The 26,072-nt window shown below is 38.2% G+C and overlaps 1 protein-coding gene across 2 annotated transcripts; it reads left to right on the forward strand.

Moving 5' to 3' along the window:
- The first annotated feature begins 249 nt into the window (after window positions 1-249).
- LOC145603754 (trafficking protein particle complex II-specific subunit 130 homolog) lies at window positions 250-26,072 on the forward strand. 2 transcript variants are annotated; one of them, XM_081659733.1, is made up of 21 exons: window positions 250-395; window positions 1,625-1,854; window positions 2,957-3,138; window positions 4,379-4,562; window positions 4,928-5,018; window positions 5,567-5,727; window positions 13,842-13,931; window positions 14,021-14,182; window positions 14,493-14,554; window positions 14,661-14,751; window positions 15,652-15,815; window positions 15,977-16,184; window positions 17,739-18,284; window positions 18,366-18,578; window positions 18,715-19,090; window positions 19,394-19,484; window positions 19,548-19,632; window positions 22,475-22,664; window positions 23,747-24,042; window positions 25,314-25,407; window positions 25,510-26,072. In XM_081659733.1, exons 1-21 carry the CDS (start codon window positions 332-334, stop codon window positions 25,683-25,685), a joined length of 3,756 nt encoding a protein of 1,251 aa, XP_081515859.1. In that variant the 5' UTR covers window positions 250-331; the 3' UTR covers window positions 25,686-26,072. The 2 variants fall into 2 exon arrangements, with proteins under 2 accessions (XP_081515859.1, XP_081515860.1); XM_081659734.1 differs by having other exon boundaries at window positions 25,317-25,407; window positions 25,510-26,070.

Genomic DNA, 26,072 nt, shown 5'->3' on the forward strand with positions numbered 1-26,072 from the left:
TGACATATGAGAGATTTTGACCCGATAAGACAATTCTTCTACCGAGTGAAAAAAAACACACACTAAACAATCTCACTACACCGAAGAAGAAGAGGAGAGAAAGAGAGAAGCCACAAAGGTGGGAGAAGGGTGAATAACAACAACATTTGAACCAACACAACAGCAGCAGCTAAGTCGATGCTCCATTTTTTCTACTCCCTTAAACACCATAATTTCAATCCACATTCAAATCAAAAACCCTGGATTTTCTTCTTCTTCTTCTTCTTCTTCTTCCTGATTAAATCTTGCGCGATTAGCGCATGATTCCTTCGTCTTCATCTTCAGATCAATCATGGCGAATTACTTAGCGCAGTTCCAAGCTATCAAAAACACCTGCGATCATCTCGTCATTGCTGGTACTCACTCTCTCTCTCTCCTCTCGCAAACTTCAATTATTGTTTTTGCTGAACAATTGCTCAATTCAGAAGACTAGCATTTTGATTTCATTTTTATTTTTTTTGATTGATCCAATAAAATCTGTATGTTGCTTGATTTGCATGGATTTGATTTCGCAATTACATTGTTTGATTTAGTTTTGTGATGTTTGAGAGTGTAAGATTACTAATACAATGCAGAACTTAGTTCTAGGGTGCAATTATTGATATGGAATTATTGGGATTTTATATAACTTGGTTTCCTATAATGTGGGCAATATAGAGTATTTTGTAAATCCATAATTGTGCTGATTCAATGAAGCTATCGGCTCGCTAGTAAGTGTAGTAATTTGAGGAATAGGGTATCAATCTTGCACAATATGAATCTACTAAGGAATTGGATTTTGGACTGTATTATAAGTTGATGCTCACTTACTAGATGAACTTGACCAAGGTATATAAGAAATCATACCTCATACATTTTAATTAATATAATCGCTTTTAGTGAGACATAGGGGAGTCTTTTTTCAAATAGGTTGCACCATGAGTTTTAGAAAGCACAAGTCATACCAGGATGAGTGGATATTCGTAGGCGAGGTGTAAGGTTCGAGTGAAGCCTTGCGCATGAGGCACACGAGGTGCATATTTTAGCTAAATTTTGATAACTTCTCTATACCTAACTTTTGGGAAAGCTGTTAACTACTTTCCTAATATTAAGGAAGAGTGAATTTAAGGAGTATAAGCAAGAAATAACTGGAGAGGGGGGGGGGGTTGGGGTGGGGTCGATGGTAGGATTGATTACAGATAGGGGGGGCGAGAGAGGGGGGGGGGGTAACTTCTTGAGATAAACATAGAAAAGCTCCTCGCTTTTAACTAACACATTAAGTCATTAATTGGAAAATTGTCAAATGGTTAGCGATCATTGGTCATTTGAGTAAACTATGTTCTAGTATTGTGGTATGGATCTTTTAAAGTTGTAATACCATGTCATGACTTCAGCCTGGAAGACACAACAGTTACCAATGTTAGAAGCCTCACAATGGGGAGGTATAGCCAAGGTCTTTTTTTTTTAAAACCCTTTTTTTTTTTCCTTTCTATTTGAACCCTTGTGCATATTTATATTGATCCATTTGTTCTTGTTCTTTTATGCTGCATTTACATTTGTTTGTTTGTCAACATTCATTGCTAATGCACATACAACTATGTTTCAGTCGAAGATGTGAGTGATTTGTGGCCAAATGTCAAAAATTTATTTGAGGAGCGGCTTCCATTTAAGAAGGCTTGTTTAAATAACAAGACTCGAAATCCTGTGTTTCTGGAGAAACTGCCAGCTGAATATATATTGACCACAGATTCAAGGCTTCGCAGCCGCTTCCCACAGGAGCAGTCACTATTTTGGTTTCGGGAGCAGTATGCTACCGTGGTACTTGTTACATGTGAGGTAAAAAAATTAAATCTTCTCTCACTTTCTACCTTTCTCCCTATTCATTCAATTTAAAATTACAAGTGTTTCTCATGCGTTTTCTGTGAAAATTGATAATATTCTTCTTGTGTAGTTTTTTCAATTTTAAATCATGCACCCTATAAAGTCCCTTCTTTTGTGACCCCAAATGCCATGGCTGTTCTGAAATTTATACATATCTTTCTTGAATTAGAAAGTTCTTGATTTTTCATTTTCTTAATGATTGAGTGTCGAAGTGTTTTGCAGCCTTCTTGGTCATTATTTATTTTACATTTACATGGTCTTTAAGATGTATCTATGATCATTAGTATCTTTAGTCACTAAATTACAAATAATTATAAAAAGTTATGCACCGAAAGGTTTCCAACAATATATCACAAGCGTGTTTTTTTGTATATAATAATGATACTTTTTGGTGAAAGTTTTTAAAGATTGATCATGAAAAGAGGGCGGAGGGAGTATTAGCAAGGGTAATACAAAAGGAGGACAAGGTGTCCTTACAAAGAAACTCTAAAAAACTACAAATTTGTCTAATTCCTCTTCATCTCTCCTAGAGAATGATTTGGGAAAGGCCCAGCTGCTATAGCGCCTAATGAGGCTAGTGAAGTCTTATTGTCCAATATCAAATCACGTGGGATAGACTCATGCTTAAAAATTCAACTATTTCTTTCACCCTACAAAACCAAGTCAAAACTGTAATCTCTCTTGAATGTATTTGATTAGAATATATTACTGATATTTTTCCTAGAGCCACATCATTGCCTGATTTGGAATACCGTAACTTGCTTTACTTCCTTTTCTTACCTTTATATTCTCATTTCTTTGCTTATATGAAATTATGAATAATGTATCTTGTATAAAATTGGTCTGCAGTTTCTGTCTTGAAATTTGGTGTGGCAGTTATCATTTGTATAGGTTTCCAAAGCTTTGGTAGTTATGTTTTCTTTTGTTATTGAGCATAATTATGAGTGAATTACAGGCATACTCAATGTTCTTGTTTAGCCTTATTCTCATTGTTTGGTTGCAGTTTTTCTTTGCTTCGTGTTTACTTGCTTCAATTCCCTTGATATATGTGCTGCAGGATCTTGATGAGTTTAAATCCATCCTCAAACCTAGAGTGAAATTGCTAACACAAAATGATGAGAAGGAGTGGTTCATTGTGTTTGTGAATAGAGCTCATCCCACCAATGATCAAGCTACCAAGATGGCGAAAAGGGTATATGCCAAGGTGGAAGTGGAATTCAGCTCGAAGAAGAGAGAAAGGTATTTTTAGTGCAACAAGGAGCTTGTGGTTCCTGCATTATGATTCTGCATAATATATGTCATTCCTAGAGCTTGTGTAACCTGCTGAGTTGACTTAGGTGCAGCTTCCAAAGTTTAAAGTTTTTAACTACTCTTTTCCAAGTATATTAAACTGCAATTTAAATAGGGAGAGGGTTTCATCGACTTGTGATATGATGTTACAACCGTCCTATAAAATTTTGTTGCTTACTACTCCCTCCTTTTTTTTTTCTACTGGTTCCACTTTCTACCAGTTCATTTGTATATGTTATTTATACACTTTAATTACCATCTTACGCACATGTAACACTCTTTTTCCTAATTTTTCTTACACAGAAGCCGCTTACAAGTTACAAGCTTACAACACTTTATTTTCTAATTTAAAACATAAAATCACTTCAAACACTCTCTCCTAATTGTACTTTTACATGCTCCACTTGCTACTCTTTCTCTTACTCTCTTTGGTTTATGTTGCTAATAATTTTAACCAACAAAAAGAACGAAGGATGTTTTTATTGAGTGTTTTAATTGTATAACTCTTGGTGTATCTCTTGATACATAGGGTTTTTTTATTGATGTGTAATACTTATCACTGGGTGGTGTGAGTAGTTGAGTACTAATCATATAATTTTTTTCATACTTGTCACCAATGATTATGAACCAAGTGATCTTTTGGAAGATCAGTTGGTTTTGAGTTGGATATCTATACTTGTGGTCGTGCATACATTCTTTATATTTTTGGTTTTTTATTACGGCCTCAGATATCTGACAATGATTTAGGCAGTGGTATATCAAAACCGGCATGTCATGTTGCCTTTTAAGATTGGGGACCTCCTCACCTTTAGCTAGGTGTGTTTGTGCTTAACTGTCTACTGTCAAATATCAGGTTAGCTATGTAATTGGGACCTTTTTGGCTGTTCATGCTAGGGGTTCTCTAAAAGTTAGAGGAAGGAGTATACAAGATTTCTTTTAGGTTCTGGTGGTGATTAATTGTGCCCTGCAAATTGAGTGTAATAATTCCTAGTGTTTTTTATTGGTTCCATTCTGATTATCCATGCCTTTTCTCCTTCGAGTTTGGATTATATAATGGCCTAAGATGTGCTGTATTCAACCTACAAAAGAGAAATGTGGCATAATTTGAGTGGAATACTTCACACCAAAATGAGCTCTCTTGGAACTTTTGCTGAATTTGCTTAATGCTGGGAATTTCCCTCTCTCTCAGGTGTTGCAAACTAGACTTACATGGACCAGAAGCGAATTTTTGGGAGGACTTTGAGTCTAAGATCATGGAGTGCATTCGTAATACATTGGATAGGCGAGTTCAGTTTTACGAGGAAGAGATTCGGAAGCTGAGTGAGCAACGATTTATGCCAATCTGGAACTTTTGTAACTTCTTTATACTGAAGGTTTTGAATTTCTGTCTTAATTATAATAGCAGCTGTTGATAGATGCTTCAGCTAGCTGTACCTTATAATTTTTGCTTATTTTTAGACTACTTCTTCATGGTGACCCCTCATTATTAGTTTTTTTTATAGACACTGAATTTCCTGAATTAAAATTAGCTAATGCCTATGGTTTGCCTTTAGTTGTGGAGTCACTTAATTGTTTTTGAAATGGATTTATAACCTTTTTTCTGTTGTCTTTGGCTCCTTGTTTGGATATAGGAAGTACTATTATAATTATTTATAATCTTGTTTCATCTAATAAATTTGGTATCCGTAACTTTATTACTTTTTCTCTTTTTGGCCTGAAATTGTCTAATTTGCTTCAGGAAAGCTTGGCTTTTATGTTTGAAATGGCTCATCTTCATGAAGATTCATTACGCGAGTATGATGAGCTTGAACTTTGTTATTTGGAAACAGGTAATTTGTTCATTGCTTACTTTATGTGATTGACTTCATCTGCAAATTAGAATTCTTGTAGCTTTTGAGAAGTGAGAACTATAATGTTTTCTTGTAGCTTGAAATCAACTGTAGACTTAGGTTTGGCTATAGTTATATGAACTTTGGATTGTTGAACTTCATGACTTTGAAAAGTTTCAGGAATCTTTTTTATCATCAAATTTGTGTTTTTTTAGTGTATCGTTTCACTTTTCTTGGGAAGCTCCGCATGGAGAAGGGCAATTTTGTATGAATAGGATAATTGGATGAAGAACCTTACCGCTTCGGTGTTTAAAGTATTATTTTTTCAGCTTCTTGTCTGTCATGTTCCTACAATGTTATTGGAGGATGTTTTGCTAGGGGTAGAAGGTTCAGTTGATCAAATTTGTATTACTACTGTATTTGCTAAAGTTTTTCAGCCTGTTTGCATTTTTGTGTTTGTTAACACAAATCACAACTCTTTCCTCGTTCTACGGAATAAAGATACATGTTTAACAAAAAATACTATGTTAACACTAAATTTTATGCAGTAAATGTGAGTGGAAAGAGGAAGGATTTTGGTGGAATGGACCAAGGTGATGATCAAGCTGCACTGCTAAATCCTGGAATCAAACCACTGGCACAAATAGTTCAGGATGATTCTTTCAGAGAGTTTGAATTCCGTCAGTATCTGTTTGCATGTCAAGCAAAGGTATGAAAGCGATTTTTTAATTTGTTAGCTGTATCAGATGGACACTGTTATAGGGTGAAATTTCCTTGTTGAAAGATGGGTTTGATACTTGAAAACTTTAATTCTGGAAAAATATGCAAAGTTTCTGCTAGGCCTGTGCTAGGACTCAGATCAGAAAACAGAGCACACACACACACAAGCACAGAAAAATGTAAGTAGCTAATTGATATGATGTATTGATAATCAGTGTAATTATGCAATACAACTCTCCTTCTTTTGAGAGGAAGGAATCTCTCCAACAAACTCAATCTTAAACAATATTCAGCATAATTTCTTTTATTACAAAACTCCTATATATAATCAGTTGCAAGCATCTTCTACAGCTAAGAAGAATAACAAACTTATTTCCCAAAATTACCACATTACCCTAAACCCCATAACAAACTCATAACTGAATTCTTCCAACTCAGCATCAAGTTGCTGGGGAATTCATCTTGGGCTTCCTTCTAGCATATGTGATCAAAGGCCTAGGCTGACCCCTTGCAATACCCCCTTCCCAAACTTGCACCTTGTCCTCAAGGTGGAAAGAGGGAAACCTTGCATCAATCTCAGAAAAGTGCTCCCAAGTGGACTCAAACTCCTGCAACCCCTTCCACTTGATTAAAACTTCTGTAGCTTGCTGAGAAGTCCTCACACCCAGCACTGCCTCAGGTTCGACATCAAGAACCAAAGCTGAAGTAAGCTGAGAGGGAAGCTGTGAAGGGAAGTGTCCTGTTCCAATAGCTCTTTTCAGCTGGGATATGTGAAAAACGGGGTGAATTCTAGCAGAGTCAGGAAGCTGCAACCTGTAAGCCACCTTCCCTACCCTTTGCAGCACTGTAAATGGCCCATAGAACCTAGGAGATAGCTTCTCATTCCTCCTCTTTGCCAAAGATTGCTGTCTATATGGCTGTAATTTCAAATACACCATATCTCCCACCTGAAATTCTCCCTCTCTTCTACTTTTGTCTTCATTCTGCTTCATGTAGCACTGAGCTTGAACCAAGTGAAACTGCATTTCATCCAGTATTGCATCTCTCTCCAGCAGCTGGTCTTCAACAGAAGAAACAGAAGTACTCCCTGGGGTGAATCGCACTAGCTGAGGAGGGTCCCTCCCATAAAGTGCCTTGAATGGAGTGCAATGTGTGGCTGTATGATAGGCTGTATTGTACCGATATTCTGCCCAAGGCAGCCATGATGCCCAGCACTTAGGCTTACCATTAACAAAGCAACGTAAGTAAGACTCAACTCCCTTGTTTAGAACCTCGGTCTGCCCATCTGTCTCGGGGTGGTAGGAAGTGCTTCTACGCAACTGAGTACCCTGAAGTTTGAACAGCTCAGACCAGAAAACACTCAAGAACACCTTGTCTCGATCTGAGACAATGGAAGAAGGGACACCATGGAGTCTAACGACCTCCTTCACGAAGCAATGAGCCACTCCTTGAGCTGTGAAAGGGTGTTTTAATGGAATGAAGTGGCCGTATTTTGTGAGGCGATCAACCACCACTAAAATTGAATCCCAACCGCCCGACTTAGGTAATCCTTCCACAAAGTCCATGGATATGTCTTCCCACACCTTGTCCGGAATAGGCAAGGGTTGAAGCAATCCTAAGGGAGAGAGAGTCGAGGTCTTGCTTTGCTGACAAACATGGCATCTTTTGACATAACTTGCAACATCTCTCCTCATGCCTGACCAATACCACTCGGCTGCCAAACGCTGATAAGTTTTCAAGTCACCCGCATGCCCTCCAACTGGTGAATTATGGTACTCTCTGAGTAACCTTGCTGTAAGCTCAGAATTGGCAGGAATTACTATCCTTCCCTTGTATCTAAGCACCCCATTTTCAACAGAAAACCATTTACGAGCAGAACCTCCCTCTTGTAACTGAGAAGTCAGTTTTAGCAGCCCCAAATCCTTGTCAATGAAGGACTTAACATACTCCCAACTCACCTCACAAGCTGCCACCAGGTTAGTACACTCCACCTCTGGTTGGTGTTGCCTTGATAGAGCAACGGCTACCCGGTTGGTAGGGCCCGGCTTGTAGTGAATATGAAAAGTATAACCAAGAAGCTTGCTCACCCACTTTTGATAAGCATGCCCCACTTCTCTTTGTTCCAATAAGAACCTCAAACTCTTTTGATCAGTGCGCACTATGAGTTGCCTACCTAGCAAATAATGTCTCCACTTCTCTATAGCAAACACCATTGCCATGAGCTCTTTTTCATAAATAGGCTTTGCTCTAGCATGAACTCCCAAGACCTTGCTGTAATATGCTATTGGATGAATTCCTTGCAACAAAACTGCCCCCAACCCGAAGCCTGAGGCATCAGTTTCAATAACAAAAGGCAAAGAAAAATTAGGCATAGCCAGAATAGGAGCTCTGGTCATAGCTAATTTCAGAGCTTCAAACGCATGAGAGGCTTCAGCAGTCCAACCCCAACAGTCTTTGCGCAACTGGTCAGTTAAGGGCCTGGCAATTTCAGCATACCCCTGGATGAACTTCCTGTAATAGCCTGTAAGGCCTAGGAATCCACGCAAGTCTTTAAGATTCAAGGGTACAGGCCAATTCACCATAGCATGAATTTTCGAGGCATCAACCTCCACACCCCCTGCTGAAATGACATGGCCGAGATACGCCACCTTTTCTTTCCCAATCTCACACTTCTTCATATTTGCATAGAGTTGATGAGAGGCCAAAGTTTGCAGAACTTGCTGCAAATGATGATAATGCTCATCCATGGACTGACTATAGACGAGTATATCGTCAAAGAAAACCAACACGAACTTCTGGAGAAAAGGTCTAAACACCTCGTTCATAAGAGACTGAAAGGTGGCAGGGGCATTGGTGAGGCCAAAGGGCATTACGAGAAATTCGTAATGTCCCTCATGAGTGCGAAAGGCAGTCTTGGGCACATCCTCCGGTTTAACTCGAATCTGGTGATATCCTGATTTGAGATCCAACTTCGTGAACACACGAGCACCATTGAGTTCATCAAGCAACTCATCGATCACCGGGATGGGAAATTTATCGGGAACTGTCTCTTTATTTAAGGCTCTATAATCGACACAGAACCTCCACAAGCCGTCTTTCTTTTTAACGAGAAGAACCGGGCTAGAGTAGGCACTAGAGGAAGGTTGAATAATTCCAGCTTTGAGCATGTCTTGTACCAGCTTCTCTATCTCATCCGGGTATCTATACGGCCGAACACTAATGGGGTCAGTCCCATTCTTTAAGATTATGGCATGCTCAATGTCTCTGGTAGGAGGCAGCCCTTCAGGCATGTGAAACACCTGCTGGAATTGGTCAGTGAGAGGTCGGAGAGGGGCAGGAACATAAGTGTCACTCTCCTGCTGCCCACCCATCTGATTAAATTCTACCAAGAAGCCATGTCCTTCCCTTTGCAAGGTCTTAACCATGGCCTTCAAGGAAATGCAAGTCCTAGCCAAATGTGGTTCCCCCTTGAGGGTCACCATTTCTCCCCCAACTTGAAATTTCAGAGTCTGGTGCTTCCAATTTGAGGCAATTGTGCCCAATTTCTCAAGCCATTGGATGCCTAAAATCACATCCGAGTTGCCAAGAGGTAGGATGAGAAAATCCTCAACAATGGAGATTCCCTGTAACTGCAATAATACCCCTCTACTTATTCCTTCTCCCTGAACAGTTTCTCCGGTTCCCAGAGTCACCCCAAATTGCTTCGAATCGGAGATGGGTATTTTCAAGTGAGTTGCTGCCGTGGTTGATATGAAGTTGTGCGTAGCTCCTGGGTCGACCATCACAACCACCTTGCCCTCGTTGATGGTGCCCACTAATCGCATCGTCTTAGGGCTAGTTATGCCCATAACAGAACAGAGAGAGACCCCTGGTTGCGGGTCAAGAGAGAGAGAAGAGGCAGGGGTTGCGGGGTAGATCGGAGTTGCGGGAAGAACAGGGCTAGTAGGAGAAACAGGGGAAATAGGGGATGAGGGAGCTATGTATTCTACCATGGCAAGTTCTCCTGACGCGCCACCATCTTCCTCGTCTTCCTCAACAGTCAGGAGAACGCTAAGTTCCCGGCGACGGCACCGATGGTTCAAGTTCCACTTCTCATCACATCGGAAACAAAGTCCTTGTTCGCGTTTGTGCTGCACCTCCTTCTCCGACAACCTCCTTATTCCTCCGGTGTTGTTTTGGTGGTAGGTGAGGCGGTTTGAGTGGGTCTGGGTGGACGAACTTAGGTTAGGGCTTGTGTTTGGGCTCGGGTTCGTGTTTAGGTGTGGGTTCGTGTTTTGGGTAGAGGAGTTAGGATAGGGACGTTGGATAGGGGAGGGTGTTTTCCACGTGGGAAGATTCCCACCATATCTGGGTTTCGGGTTGACCCGGATCTTCTCTTCAACCCGCATTGACAGCTCCATGGCTTGATCCAAAGTAACCGGATCCAAGATCCGAACCTCCACGCGGATCCTCTCCTCCAACCCGTTTATATATTGCCCTTTAGCAATATCTTCTGGAACACCTTCGAGTGGAGCTAATAATTCAATGAATCGTCTCCGATAGTCCGCCACCGTGCCGGTTTGCTGGTGAGCCAACCACTGCTCATGCAGCGTTCCCGTTGCGGTGGTGCGAAATTGGCGGAGGAGCAATATCTTCAAAGAATCCCAAGTCAGTAGCGGATGGCGACGATGCTCCCATTGATACCAAAGCAAGGCATCGCCGTCCAAAGCCAACACCGCCGCCTCTAGGCGATCTTCCTCGCTGAGCCGATAGAAGTGGAAGAATCGCTCAACCCTGAGAATCCAGCCATCGGGGTTAGTTCCATCAAAATTCGGTAGATCCAGCTTCCTCAACCTCCAGTTCGACTGACCACCTTGAACACCACCAGCTCCAACCTCGGCGCTCCGGCGAATGGATTATCCCACTGATAAGGAGATCCATTCACTCCAGATCCTCGATTCTCCGAGCGAATCTCCGATCGATTCTTCTCCGCACTAGCAGCAAACTGACTCGTGAGATCAGCCTTAAATGCAGCCAAGGCTGATGCAATTTCTTCAGCGACTCGACCCGGAACACCAGCAATCTCCTGTTCGAGCAAGTCCAAACGCTGAGCATGGGTAAGGCGAGCCATCCTACACTCCGATGAGGATCAAGGTTGCTCTGATACCAAGTTGCTAGGACTCAAATGAGAAAACAGAGCACACACACACACAAGCACAGAAAAATGTAAGTAGCTAATTGATATGATGTATTGATAATCAGTGTAATTATGCAATACAACTCTCCTTCTTTTGAGAGGAAGGAATCTCTCCAACAAACTCAATCTTAATCAATATTCAGCATAATTTCTTCTATTACAAAACTCCTATATATAATCAGTTGCAAGCATCTTCTACAGCTAAGAAGAATAACAAACTTATTTCCCAAAATTACCACATTACCCTAAACCCCATAACAAACTCATAACTGAATTCTTCCAACTCAGCATCAAGTTGCTGGGGAATTCATCTTGGGCTTCCTTCTAGCATATGTGATCAAAGGCCTAGGCTGACCCCTTGCAGCCTGATACTTAGGTCACACATACCCTGGCTTGATAATCCATGTAACATAATATCTTCGTTTTTGGAACCCTTTGCTAATTGCTAGGTTGTTCTGAATTCGCTGTACAAAGCCGCATATGTCAATGCAGTAATTATGTGATTTTTTGTTGTTTTGTTTGTTATCTAAGTTGATGGCTTAATGCTGCCATCTAGACCTTTAGTGATGGTCTTCATTGAAGCCAAATGTCTAGTAAGCTATTCTAATTGTGGCTGAGATTGTCTAGGTTCTGGTCATAAAATGATTAATATGCTGGCTGTTATCATTTCTGCATCCTTTTCTATTCTCTTTCCATTGGGATCATTTTTTTATTTTTGTTCTGCTGCTCTTAGAAGCCCCACGGCATAAATTTTTTGGTAAATCTGCTCTGAGAAAGAAAGCAATTTACCCCCTTCTGTGCTATAAATATATACTGATATCTAAAAATCATCAGCAATGTATTTTATTACTCATTACATATCAAAAAGAGAGGGGGGGGGGTATATCATCAGCTAAGAAGTCCTAGACGTTAAACACTATGTTGGGATAGCAATTATGAAGGGAAAGCAAGGTTAGGGGAGTATAAAGAAGGGGAAGGAAAGGAAGAGGAGGAGAGAGTGAGCTTCTATTTTCTTTCCAAATCTTTCTAATTTTGGAAGGATTTGATTTATTAAAGGATAAGGAAAATAAAACCTTCCAATCCCCTCCCCTTCCCTTCTCCATATGTATCCAAATAAGGGATGACAATTCCCTCACTTCTCTTTTCTTCCTTTCCTTCCATTCCTCTCTATCCAGTCATTTTGTAAAAGATATAAGCAATCAAATTAGTAGTAATACATAAATACATACTCAATCAGCCTTTTATCACTTGTTATTTATTGAGGCTTATCTTACCCTTACACAATGTGTATCCCTTAGGTTTCTAAAGTTTGCTCGTACCTTCTAAATTCCACCCTTTTAAATCTTTTTTCAGTTAAAGTCTAAACTTTTGATAATGCAGTATATGTGATGCCATCCTTCATTGGATTTGTTTTTTTAGTTTTTTTAGTTTGGTTCCCCCTTAATATTTTGGCTGTATCTGTAGAGTGCATCAATTCAGGAGACGTGATATTAACAATGTTTTGTATACTCAAGGGAGGTGTGAAGGAACACTTAGATGAACAAGTTTTGTGTTCATTTATCATTTCATTTTCTTACTCCACAAGGAGAGGGTTGGGGCTCTGTTATGATGCATAGAAGTTAAGAAGTTGGAGAGTGATGTTAAAGAGTATGTCAAGAGCTTTTATTTTGCATGTTTATAAAGTGTGTTTTGGGTGAATTACTGAATTGATAAGTTCTTAGTATCTAGTAAGCTGGAATTATTCCTTAGTCTTGATGTAACTCATGCATTGATGCATGTAATGTGTGTACTTCATATGGAGCACAAACATTATTTTATGTTTTCAGCCTTCTCGCTAATGTAAGATAAATGGCATAATAACACCATAAACATAAAATTTACTGATGTCGACTCAACATGAACACAGCCCATTTTGACATTTTTGTTGTATTACACAGTTATTAGCTTCTGAATTTTTTTGGTGAACATTCTGAACAAGAGACCAAACACAAACACACCACTCATATGGAAACATTATCTCTCTCTATTATAATTTAATGTCGTGCACTTGTTTTTCCCCCATATGGTGTTTGTGAATCATAGAGTATCTGTTGACAACTTCACACAGTGAAAATACAACTTTTATAAATATCCTAGATGACAGCAATTAATGCTTCTCTAAGAGTTGCCCATTTGATTCCTTGGTATTTGTAAACCATTCAACATTTGTAGAAACCATGTATTCTCTTTAGTAAGTCAAAATAACTCCTCCGAGGATTGAGAATTCAAGAGGTGGGAGCTCACGAATTTGAGTTTCTGGATTTGTTGCCAATTCTCAGTCTCTTGGACGCCCGACTACCAGAGGTTGGCATATTGACTCATAGGGGGTGTTTCTTGTAATTTTTTCTACGTACCTGCAAGCTGCATAATTTTAAGAAATGATTATATATTTTAGCATAGATTAGTGTACATTAGAGGACAAGCTGTTCTGAAACTTAATCAGAAAATTAAATTTGTATCTTTATGATAGTTAACTCTTAAAATTCCCTGGTTTGCCAATAAGGAGAGGTAGGCTCTTTGGGGGTACACTTAAATTAATTCGTTGTGGACTTGTGGGTATCATGGTTTGAGGGGATCGATAGAATCTATAGAAACTGGTGTTGGGCTTCTTTGCGTGGTATTACTGTATAATTGTTGTCTTTTGAGCATATGCTTTGGGCTTACTCGTGATTCTCTCATTCTGTTATTGAATGTGACTGGATAGCGTTTGTGATACCATGCAACTAGTATGCTGAGTGGCATCATCCATATATTTTTATTTAATTTAAATTCTCATCCTTGAAATTGTTTTATACAAGACCATTCAATCTTTGGTTTTACTTATTTTCTTTTTGTCATTGTCATGTAATATTGATAGCTTATGCAGAGATTTATGCTGACATTTGCAGCTTCTCTTCAAGTTAAGTCGTCCTTTTGAGGTAGCATCTAGGGGCTATTCATTTATTATAAGCTTCTCTAAGGCACTGGCACTTTATGAGGTACAAAGTTTCATCTAGTTTATTGTTAAGCTTTCAAGCAAGTCTTAAATTATTCTCAATTCATTACTGAACCTTTTGTTTTCTGTCAGAGCATGTTGCCATTCTGTTTGCGTGAAGTTTGGGTAATAACTGCTTGCTTGGCTTTGCTCAATGCCACTGCTGCAAATTACAAAGATGGACTAGTAGCCCCTGATGTAGAAAAGGAGTTCTACCGACTTCAGGGTGATCTCTTTTCATTGTGCCGGGTCAAGGTAGATATTCTAAAGTCTTATGGGTATGGTTACTCTATCTGGAAATTGTTGGGGTTGTATCATTTGATGATCTTAGTATATTTGGTTGAGGATTAAAATCTATTTTCATAAAAGAGTTACTGTTTAACAGATAAGGGAGTTATCGAATCACATCACCTATGTAAAGTATGTTTTTTTTTTCATTTGCTTATTCAAATGCATAAATATATGCCTGTATTCATGTCTGTGGATGTGGATCAGTTCCTCACCAATTTTCCCCTTCCTAACAAAAATTACTTCTCTATCTGACATGGGTATATTATTGTGGCAGTTTATGAGGCTTGCGTACTTAGTAGGATATGGGACAGATATTGAGAGAAGTCCTGCAAATAGGTAAGTTGCTAAGTTTTTTTCCAAGATGCATTGAATTATTTCTGGATGGCATCATGCCTTCTAACTGTCTTCTGCTGCTTAACTTGTTTTGGTTGCCACCAAATAGTGCTTCCCTCAGCATGTTGCCTTGGCCCAAACCAGCAGTTTGGCCTTTGGTTCCACCTGATGCTGCTTCGGAAGTTCTTGAGAAAGAAAAGGTAATATTTCTGTTGCTACTATTGACAGTCAGTTATTATTTTATAACTTATAATTACTCAGGGGTTTATTAGTGACTATTTTATTTGTGTGAAGAGCTTCTGCAATCCCATGGTCTACTCCCTTTTTTTTTTTTTTTGAAAGATGGTCTACTCCTTTTGAGTTCTAAAGAGTGGGTTATTACATATTAAATGATGTGAAGTACTTCTTTCATTTTTTTTTTTTTTTTTGAAATTAAAATTCCTTGTTGCTGATGATAAAATAAAAAATAAATAAATAATGATGAAGGTAGATGGGAAGAAGACTAATATTCTGTGTTCAAGGTTTAAATCTTGAAAAGTAAGTAAATCTAAAGTTTGACCACTTTTTTTTTTTTTTTTTTTTTTTTGAGGAATATTATTTTAATTTTAGTAAGTTGAACTTTTGTAAGATAGTGTCATAACGACAAGGCTGTACAATAACAATTTACGATGTCCAGAGTAACTGAACAAAGAATGATAAAACTAAAATGCAATGGCAGCAAACTTATAAGATAGAAACAAAGTCAAGGTAATCCTTAGACAGCAGATTCAGGAAATGGCTGATCTTACTGGAGTTCTTTCCTGGTTGGCTGGGTATCCATGTTCATGTGATGTCATTATTGTTTCCAGGGAAACAATGAATGGCTCTATGTAGCATTTACCTGTTTACTTGTAGTTGCTTTTTCTTTTTTCTTTTTAGAACAAAATGTTATTAATGTTCTGTTTGTTATGCTTATTATTTTTATTTGTTCTGAATCATTTTTAGATTTTAGTGAAGTATCTTGGTCTATTCTGAAAGAAAATACTTTCTTGAAGGTCTTCTTTGTTATTTCTTGAGATAGAATTGACAAGAATATTTGACTTTTTTTTTTGTATGTCCAGATGATTCTTCAATCAGGTCCAAAAGTGAAGCACTTTGGTATTCAAAGGAAGCAATTGCCTATTGAGCCCTGTGTTCTTCTACGTGAAGCTAATAGAAGGAGGGCTTCTCTATCTGCTGGAAATATGTTTGAAATGTTCGGCTCGCAGCTTAATTTGAATGAAGGGTGGGTAAATGAATGCAGTTAAATACTTAAATTTTGTCTACGTTGCTTGTTACCTTATTGAACTATATGTATAGCTTAAATTAGTTAACATTCTTATCTATCTGCTGAAGTCTTTTTCATTCTTCCTGTTTTTCTAAGTAAAACCTTATGCATATCTACAGCTTAGATGTTTCAGGAGGTGCAAGTCCTCCTAGCAAATCACCTGCACCATCCATGTCACGTAATTATTCGACTCCAGGAAACTTTGAAGGGTCTATTGATAGACCTATGAGGCTGGCAGAAATCCATGTCGCTGCAGAACATGCATTGCGAAAAACAATCTCTGACCCGGATCTATGGAAATCTCTATCATCTATTCAGGATTTTGAGGTATCATATTACATACTCCATGTCATTGCAACGATCATTGGTTTAGTTCTGTTTTATAACTGAAGATAGTAAAATATCCAGTCTTGAGGTATTGTGAACTGAATCACTTTCTATTATTATCTGCTCCATCCTTTGTATAAAAAATCTGATTATTTGAGCAAAACTTGTATGGGATATTAGGATCCATTATTCAAAATGATAGAAATTTGAATGGAAGTGTTGCTCATAGAAACAAAGCTGGTTGGTTGAAGTGGAAGAGTGCTACAATGTTTTTACGTGATCCTGCCCCATATTAAAGGGAAATTTTACCGCCAAGACAAATTAGGCTAGCATTATTATATGGTACGGAATGTTAGGCTATGAAGCATTGTCACAGTCATAAAATGAATGTGGTGAAGATGCATATAGTGGGTATCTGTGGCTATACAAGAAAGGATTAATTGGGCAATACAGTGATTAGGACGAAAGTAGGGGTTACATCTGTTGAGATACTTGATAACTAGATGAGGGAGAATCGCTTAAGGTGGTTTGGCCATTTAAGTCAAAGATTGATTGACAGTAAGGAGGCTTGAAGAGTGGCAAAGTGATAGGGCAAGAAGGGTTAGGGGAAGACCTAGGAAACTTGGAGGGTGATTGAGAGTGAAATGAGTCTTTTGGGGATTGAGGAAAATATGGCGTTTGATAGAGCGGAGTGGAGGGAAGATATGCGTCGAGGACATGTCATGACTTTAAATATGTACACTTTTTTGTGGTATCCATCGTGTGTTGCAAACTCTTTTCTGCCCTTAATCTCTCAGTTCTCATAACTAATTTAGGTAGATTTATAGCAGCGTTGGTGGAAAAGGGGAAGAATATAGAGCGACAAATAGGGGCAGAAGAGGGCCTTGACCTTTCCTTCTGAAACTTTACTTTTGGCATAACTCTTGGTATGATGGCTGTCGAATTGTCTGTATGAACAAGCGGTTAATGATAACTACGAGTCATGGTTCAAAATCTTAGTAACTTTTTTTTTTAAAAAAAAATGATTTCTTTTGTCAGCATTTATAATTTGTTTATGATTTGGGTACATGGAGATTACCTATTGTCGCCCCCTTCCCTCCAAGAAATAATGTGTGGCTTCGTCCGGGACTGACAAATTAGAAAAAATGGGTGATGATAGAAAAGAGAGAATGGAGAAAGGTAGAAGGACCTTAGAACTAGTGGGTAATTATTTCCCTCCTTTTTGAGGTATACATTTCTCCATTAACTTATAGCCTCAATTCATATAGACAAAAAAAACTCAGAATTGTTGTTCCCTAAAATTTTCTCACCCATCTCCCATTCCAGGTGACCCCCAAGGCCCCAAGAAACTTTAATTACTAGCATTCAGACATAGGTCAACTTTTAACACATAAAACTTATAATAATTGGTTACTTTTGTATTTAATATACATTTCATGAAAATATAAAAGAACACTAGTTTTGGCTTATTAGAAACTCTTAAATAGTTGAGACTGTCAATTTGAGTTTTTCTCTATATACTGGGTAAATTTATCCATTATTCATTCATGGCAGCAAAAGTACTTGGAACTAACAAAGGGAGCTGCTGAAAATTACCATCTTTCCTGGTGGAGAAGACATGGAGTTGTCCTTGATGGTGAAATTGCTGCTGTGTGTCATAAACATGGAAAGTATGACCTAGCCGCAAATTCTTATGAGAAGGTTTGTGCTCTTTATGCTGGTGAAGGTTGGCAAGATCTTTTGGCTGAAGTGCTTCCAAACTTGGCCGAGTGTCAGAAGATTCTCAAGGATGAAGCTGGTTATTTGCAATCTTGTATAAGGCTATTGTCTCTGGATAAAAGCCTCTTCTCAACCAAAGAAAGACAAGCATTTCAGGCAGAAGTCATTGGCCTTGCACATAGTGAAATGAAGCACCCAGTTCCACTTGATGTGTCATCTTTAATTACGTTTTCCGGGAATGCTGGGAGACCACTACAGCTATGTGATGGTGATCCTGGTACTTTGTCGGTGACTGTGTGGAGTGGCTTTCCAGATGACATTACCCTAGAATCACTAAATCTTACTCTGATGGAAACTCACAATGCTGATGAAGGTGCTAAGGTAGGCTTGGTCAACTCTTTTTGTAGCAGTAGTTGAATTTATACAGTGAAGGATTCACTTGTTAGTTTTATGAATTTTCAGGCTACGAGTATCTCTTCTGACACAATATTGAAGCCTGGAAGGAACACTATTACACTTACCCTGCTGCCACAAAAACCAGGTTCATATGTCTTAGGAGTCCTTACTGGTCAGATTGGACACTTGAGATTTAGATCTCATAGTTTCTCCAAAGGCGCTCCTGCAGATAGTGATGATTTCATGAGTTATGAAAAACCAACCAGACCTATCTTAAAGGTATACACAATACACCTTCTCAGTTAATATGGATCTCAAGATGATTCTGCTTCATGCTCCTAACCTATGCTGACCATGGACTCAGCTCTGATCATGAATATATTTGAGCATTCTGATGAGTTCTCTTATCATGTAGGTGTTCAAACCCAGAGCTCTGGTTGATCTTACTCCTGCTGTTTCATCACCTCTGCTGATAAATGAAGTACAGTGGGTTGGAATAATAGTAAGACCAATAGATTACCCCCTTAAAGGGGGTGTCTTGCACATTGACACTGGCCCAGGTTTAGAAGTTGAAGAATCTCATGTTATTGAGATGGATAGATACACAACTACTCATAAAAGCATAACTGACATGGGAGAATCGGGGGAACAAAATTCTCCTTCCTCTCTTGCCAAAGATGTTACACAATTAAACCTGCAGGATGGCAAGATTCAATTGCCTGATTGGGCAAGTGATCTAACTTCTGTCTTGTGGATTCCAGTTCGTGCTGTAAGTGATGGAATTACCAGAGGTATGATGTTAACTACTCCATCTACCTCAATTTACTTGCTCCATTTGACCAATTTTTGTGAGAAATTTTGGGTCAAATGGGGCAAGTAAAATGAGACCAAGAGAATATATTCTTGCACCTTTCTAACTTCCATTCTTGCCCTTTGCCCCCCACCCCCCACCCCCCCCCCCCCCCACCCCCCAAAAAAAAAAAAAACAAAACCTATGTTTAATATGTGGGGCCAGAAAATTTGAAGTGCTGTCAAATATGTTTATCTTTCTTAATTCTGTTGTTTTTAACTTTCCTTCTTAATTAATTGTTCAGCGGCATCGCAGAGGCTGAGCATTGTGGATATGATGAGGACAATGGCTCTTAAACTTGAATTTGGAATGTCCCACAACCAAACGTTTGATAGGTACTGTTGTAGGTGTTTTGCATCTTTTTGTGATACAAGACTTAACAAAATTGTTTTATGCAGGACTCTTGCTGTCCATTTTACTGATCCCTTTCATGTGAGCACACGTGTAATTGACAAATGCAATGATGGTACTCTGCTTCTCCAGGTATTTACTGTTGATTTTAATCTATCTCTAGACAAATTGCCAAGCTTATTCATGAATCGTTGAAAATGTTGCTGAAAAGTGCATGCTGTATATGTAGTTAAGTGGTTTTACATAGTTCTGATGCTACTCTAGCAATGGGGTACTTTTAATCATTCTAATGACAAGCTACAAATAAATGGACATAAATGTACTGCCGTAATGTTGTTATTTGTGTTAAAGTTAATTTTATATTTTGCTCCTACATGTAAATTTTTACTGTAAATCTTGTCAATGTTGACCATCATTTTTTCTACATCTCTATTAGAGTAAATGTGATGTTTAACTCAGAATTGACAAGCGATTTGTCACATTATAAACAATAAAAAATTACAAAGATGAGCCGCCCTGGTGTACCTGAGAGTAAGGAAAGGAGTGGTGTAGTGGGTGGTGGATGCCTAACTTTGGTACTTTTGGTTGTTAATTCTTTGACGATATAATACATGTGTTTAAACTCAGGAATCAGAACAATGAAGCGAACTTTCACATTAGTCCAATCGATGTTGTGACTTGTAATGGATTGCTACTGAAATTGTGACATTTCCTCTATGTTTTGTGTTAATGAGTGAATTGTGGTATACTGGTATGTATAAGATGTTGAAAAGTTGGAATGTGCATTTTTTTTTTTTTTGGTGATGTTGTGAAGAAGGGAGGGATTGAGGGATTCTTAACAAGATGAAAACATCAGATATGCAGGATAGTGTTTATGGTCTTGTGGAGGAGAAGCTGTGGAGGAATGCATAGTGGAAGGTTATGGAGGAATGGTTGGAAAATGAGTTGGTGATGTGAGAAAATGAAGGCTGAAGAGGTGGCCACTGGGTTGAATTTGGTTTTTAAGGTGTTGAATATTAAAAGATGTGTTTATATGTACAAGTGAGAAGGGTAAGAAGCTATAGTCTGTGAGGATCCGCTATGCTATTGCTCTTTAAAATTCTGAATATTTATCAGAAGATTGTCCAATAATTTTAGCCTTGATGTGGAGTCATACATCTCATGCTGATAGTAAATGTTTAGAGCATCCTTTTAGGGAGCAGATTAAGAAAGCAGTGTTTGGTATGGACATGATTAATAAGTTTTGGATTTCTTTTAAAGATCCTCTGAAAATGTTCAAGGACTTCTTTGAGACAGATAGTGAGAAAGAGTTTGAATTTAACTTCATCTCTTTTGTTCCTAGAAGGTTAGTCTATTATCGCAAGGGACTATTGAGTATTATCTATGTGTTTATTTATGGGATGCTTAGAAGTTGGTTTGTTTGGTTTGGGGCATCGCAGGGCCTTACTCAAGGCATCTTCACATCTCCTTTCTTGTTGGCTGTTGATTATGTTCTTAGTAGAATGCTTTTGCCAAGCAAGGGTAGTGCTTTGTAAGATGGAGGGTCTTAAGGTAGGGAGGGGTGGGCTGTTTTTATCTAATCTCTTGAGTATATTTTGCTTAAGAAGATAGTGAAATATACGATGATAGTGCTACTTCAGTATCGTTGACTAATAAAACACTGGTTGGTAGCTTTGAATAAAAAGTACTTCTTATTATAAAATAGATACTATTTTATCATACGATTTTAGAGAAAATAACGGTGAAAAAATTCGAGCTTTGGAAAGTTAGGTGTCTTGTATTTTCGAAGGGAGTGAGTATATATTAAACTTAATTTTCAGGATATACTAACTCCGTTAACAGTTATTTGCAACAAAGGGGGTAGCACGGACTCCTAGACAAAAGTTTTAAACATGATTATTGAAATATAAGGGCAATACCTAATTAAGTATTAATCCAATTAAAAAAATAACAAAACACTAAACCACCAAACCCAGAATCACCGCCACTACCACCACCGAACACACCGAAAACCACCAACACCCACGAATCAACTGCAAAACCACCACCAAAACCCACTGAAATCCACCAAAATCCATCGAAAACAACCACCAAAATCACGAAAGCCCCAATCAAACCACTACCACCACGAATTGAATTAATCCCAATCAAACCACCGCCCAGAACACCAACACCCACAAACCAACCACGAACCACCAACACTCACCCACGAACCACCAACACCCATGAACCACCAACACCCACCCACGAACTAGAAAAATCACCCACAACCGTAGCCACTAGCGACCCACAAACCACTAACAACCACTCACGAACCAAATGAGAGATAAGAAATGAAGAAGGAGATGGAAGATGAGAAATGAAAAAGGAGATGTGAAATGGGAAATTAGAGATGAGAAAGGAGATGTGAAATGGGAAATTAGAGATGAGAGATGAAGAAGATGATGAAGTGAGGGGTGAAGATGGAGGAGAGAGATGGTGGATTGGTGGGGAGATGAAGATGAATCAGATATTTTGGGGGAAAAAACTTAGATAAATAAGTTAGATTAGGATTATAATAAGTTGTAATTAAGTGTAGTATTATGTGTTAAAGATTTTTAAATGAGGGTATTTTGGTCATTTTACCAGTAAAAAAAGTTACTACATTAGGATAGAAATAGTTTGTTTGCAAATAATAGTTAGCACCCTTTTTTTAGTAAAATGTTGCAAATAACTTTCAGCGGAGGTAGTAGATCAAATCTTCTTTTTATCCTTCCAACTTATCCACAAGAAGACTATTCGACTTGCATTCAAGAACCAATGATATTGAGCACTGTTTCTAGATTATCTCTGTTAAGTCTAGGGAATGCAAGATAACATTCATATTCCACTTCAGTAGCACTTTTTTTTTTTTTTTATTTATAATACTTTGATAAAATTATGCATGTAGCTGACAAATAGACAAATATTTTACATTGCTTTTGTATCTATTCAGGTTACTCTGCACTCACAAGTTAAGGCTACTTTGAGTGTTCATGATGCTTGGCTGGATCTTCAAGATGGATTTGTCCACAATTGTCAGAATAATGGGCGACCAGCTTCAGTTTTCTTTCCTCTCACTGTTTCCCCTTCTTCAAAAGCTAGCATGTTGTTCAGCATATGCTTTGGTAACATGAATCTCGAAGGTATTATGAGAATTTTTATGCTTGATATTGATGGTAATGCATGACTTGTTACTTGCTGTGCTACAAAATCTATATAAAGGGCTTGAGTTCAAATTCTTCAATTGGTGCCTCCGTCCACTTGTTAGGATGTTTGATTTGTCTTTTTTCAAGGAGTAGGTGGAATTGGTTATAAAAGGCTAATCTTGGGGTTTTGTCTTGTCTATCAAAGGGAAAAAGCTAGCATACAGGTTTTTACAAACAGACACACAAAGTGACTAACAGACAGTTTGGCATCTACCTTTCACTTTTTCTCATACTGAGGAGAGTGGATGAAAGAGTCAAAACTAATAATTTGTGCCTACATATGCTTAGAGTCAGTTGGTCAAGAAGCCAGAATTTACCTTTTTTGGGTTTATGGAGAATATTGGGATCATCAAAGTTTAAATATAGGGAAGGGATTTCTTTCATTCCATTGTAGTTTGTGTCCTAAGGAGGAAGAGTTTTTTAATCATCTTTTACTCTTCTGTCCTTGAGTTATTTTCTTTGGCACTGATCATCAAGTTGGGTCCAATCTTGTTTTGAGAAGAATGTTCTTATGGCTTGGAAAAATAAGGCATGAGAAAGGTAGGCTTGCTGAAGTGTTGAAGATGGTTCCATTGGCCATTTGGCAGTGCTTATGGAAAGGAATAAACCAACAGAGGTTGTAGCTTCCCCTTGTTTAGGTTACAAATTCCTTTTTTTTTTTTAAAGGTTTCTGTATAACTAGAGTCTTTTATTAGGTTCTAAGTGATACTTGCGTTTGTAGATAAACTGTGTCATGATAGCTCAAGGGCACGTATTTTTTGTTCTTAGCCCTCGTTCTTGGTGTTTTTTTTTTTTTTTTCTTCTTTTTTCATTATAAAAACTTATGTCTGCAATTGGAAATATGCTTCAATAATGGGAAGTCCCCACCCTCGTTTTCTGCTTGCATTGAAGAACAGCATTTGCAAACACGGTTAATTGGATTACTTTTGAACCATCACTATACAGTTGACTGCTTTCTTAATAATTCATGTTCTTCGTCAATAATTCGATAAATTGTTTGTTATTTCCTCCTGCTGCAGGTGAAACTGGGGCATCCGGTGCAGAAAGTATATTAAATATCAGTTACAAAATTAATGGAGATAGAATCATGGGAGCACATATGCCTGTCATAATCAAGTCTTCCGCAAATGAGAGTGTAGGACAGGACTTGATCTTTAAGAGTGCTCTTGTTTTACAAAGACCTGTGCTGGACCCATGCCTGGCAGTTGGCTTTCTCCCATTTCCGTCAGATAGCCTTAGGGTTGGCCAGCTTGTTACTGTGAATTGGAGGATTGAGAGGTTAAAGGATGCAGAAGACATGATTCCTCAAAGCAATGTGAGTAATTAAGTGCTTTGTTGGTATGCTGTATCTTACATAACAAACATAGTAGTAGTATACAATGCAGGATAATACATCACTTTTTTTCATAGTTCCCTGATTGAATATTTGGGAGAGTTTGGCTATGAGAGCCAACTGCACCTGCCATCAACTTTTATGTCAGCACTATTCTAGCTCATGCTTCCCCACTGTGGCCATGCATGCTTTCGTGACTTATTTTCTCTAGTTTATAGCATTCTTAATTGTATTCTCTAGCTGTGTGCCAGTGTCCACATGAAGTATGGATGGCTTGATTGTCACTTTTTTTTTTTAAATCTTTATTTTCTTAAAAAAAAATCTTAAAAATTTTGTGATAAAAGTATTTTCACTTTTGTTGATATCCTGTAAGTGTTACTTTTCATTCACAAACATAGGCCTATTCCTGTGTGCTTGGTGTCTTGATCTGCTGATATTTAGCTTTAAGCTTTCTCTAACTACTGGGAAATTTTTCCACATAAACCTTTCCCTCTGTATCACTTGGCAACCTTGTTAGTCTAGCTCTTTACTACTTTGAACCTAGGTATTCCAAGTTTCACAACTCTCCTTTTCTAGGGGCAACCCTGGCCCATTTTCTTACCTCTTACTAGCTTTTATAAATTTATATGCATGGGATGCATGCTATAAATTTCAAAAAAATGTGCAATGTTTTTTAAGAGTATGCAAATAATAAGGGTGATTTAGATAATCTCAAGTGAACTCCAAACTCCTGGAGTTGGCTTATGTAGTAGAGATGATTTTATCAAAGCTTAGGGTGTCTTGTTTTATATTCTAATCCCTTAATTATGCTGTTGAGTGAGAATGTTAGCTGCTATTGGATGTCCAAATGAGGAAAGCTATACACCTTATTAGCTTTCTCAACGTTTATGAGGAACTTACATGTAAGGAAAGGGTGTTGTGACCTCATGTAGTAATGTGTTTAAGTGCATGTGAAGAAGGGAGATAAACAACCACTGTATATGTGTAGGGAGTAACTGTTATTGCCAAGTGGTATTGCGATAACACCTTCCTTAGACTTGTAAGTTGCTTGAGTCTCCTCTCTGGATATGCCTGGGCTCGTTTTCTCTAATTTAGCTGGCTATGAATAGCTTAGGTAATTGATACTGCAACTGTAATTGTTTGCTCGTCTTTTCTCCGCACATGTTACTGAAACTTGCGTGAATGAAGGATGACAAATTTGTTATTTCGAGTTCTGTTTCTTAAATTAATAGTGTTACCATTCTTGTCTTAAGCAGGAGGAAGTATTATACGAAGTTGATGCGAATTCAGAAAACTGGATGATTGCTGGCAGAAAGCGCGGGCATATCTCTCTTTCTACTAAGCAAGGTAATGGCAGTCGAAAGTTCAAACTCTATGCTTAATTGAACTTTATATAATTTGGAATTGATATTTATTTTTAAGGAACTAATATGCTTGTAATATATTCAGGATCAAGAATTATCATCTCAATCTTGTGTATACCCTTAGTGGCTGGGTATGTACGCCCCCCTCATCTTGGGTTACCAGATATTGACGAGGCAAATATAAGTAGTAATCCACCTGCACCGCATTTGGTCTGTGTCTTCCCTCCTGCTCTAAGCTCCTCGTACTGTATACCAGCGTAACTATGCAAAGGGTGTTTATCTTTGTACTATTGATTGATTTTTGTAGTTTAAGTCAGTAGATTGTAATTCTTACACAGCAGTATTGATCACTAGGCACTAGGAAATTTTCAGCATTGTGAGTACCCTGTCTGTACAATCTGTAATTACCACCACAGTAGGATGAGGAACATTTTTGTAACTTGCATTGTAATCTCTCTTCAAGTCAGTTTAAAAGAAACAAGGGGATTTTAAATTTTTTTTTTTTTTTTTTTTTTTAATATAGTATGAAAAAAACAGTCAATAATGGAGTCTTGTTACTCTTCTAGATACGAAGTACTTGAAATGTATAGATATAAGGTGGAGGTGGTAAAATCTTAATAGTTATTTCATTCTCTTAAAATTGCATTC

Source organism: Chenopodium album, chromosome 22, assembly GCF_948465745.1.
Source record: "Chenopodium album chromosome 22, dcCheAlbu1.1, whole genome shotgun sequence".
NCBI classification, from domain to species: domain Eukaryota; kingdom Viridiplantae; phylum Streptophyta; class Magnoliopsida; order Caryophyllales; family Amaranthaceae; genus Chenopodium; species Chenopodium album.

Bases quoted from the DNA above. Each gene is read 5' to 3' on its own strand.
- LOC145603754 (XM_081659733.1), top strand. From the start codon at position 332: ATGGCGAATTACTTAGCGCAGTTCCAAGCTATCAAAAACACCTGCGAT. The intron at 13,932-14,020 runs GTACAAAGTTTC...GTTTTCTGTCAG, and splicing joins AGGCACTGGCACTTTATGAG to AGCATGTTGCCATTCTGTTT. The intron at 18,285-18,365 runs GTAGGCTTGGTC...ATGAATTTTCAG, and splicing joins ATGCTGATGAAGGTGCTAAG to GCTACGAGTATCTCTTCTGA.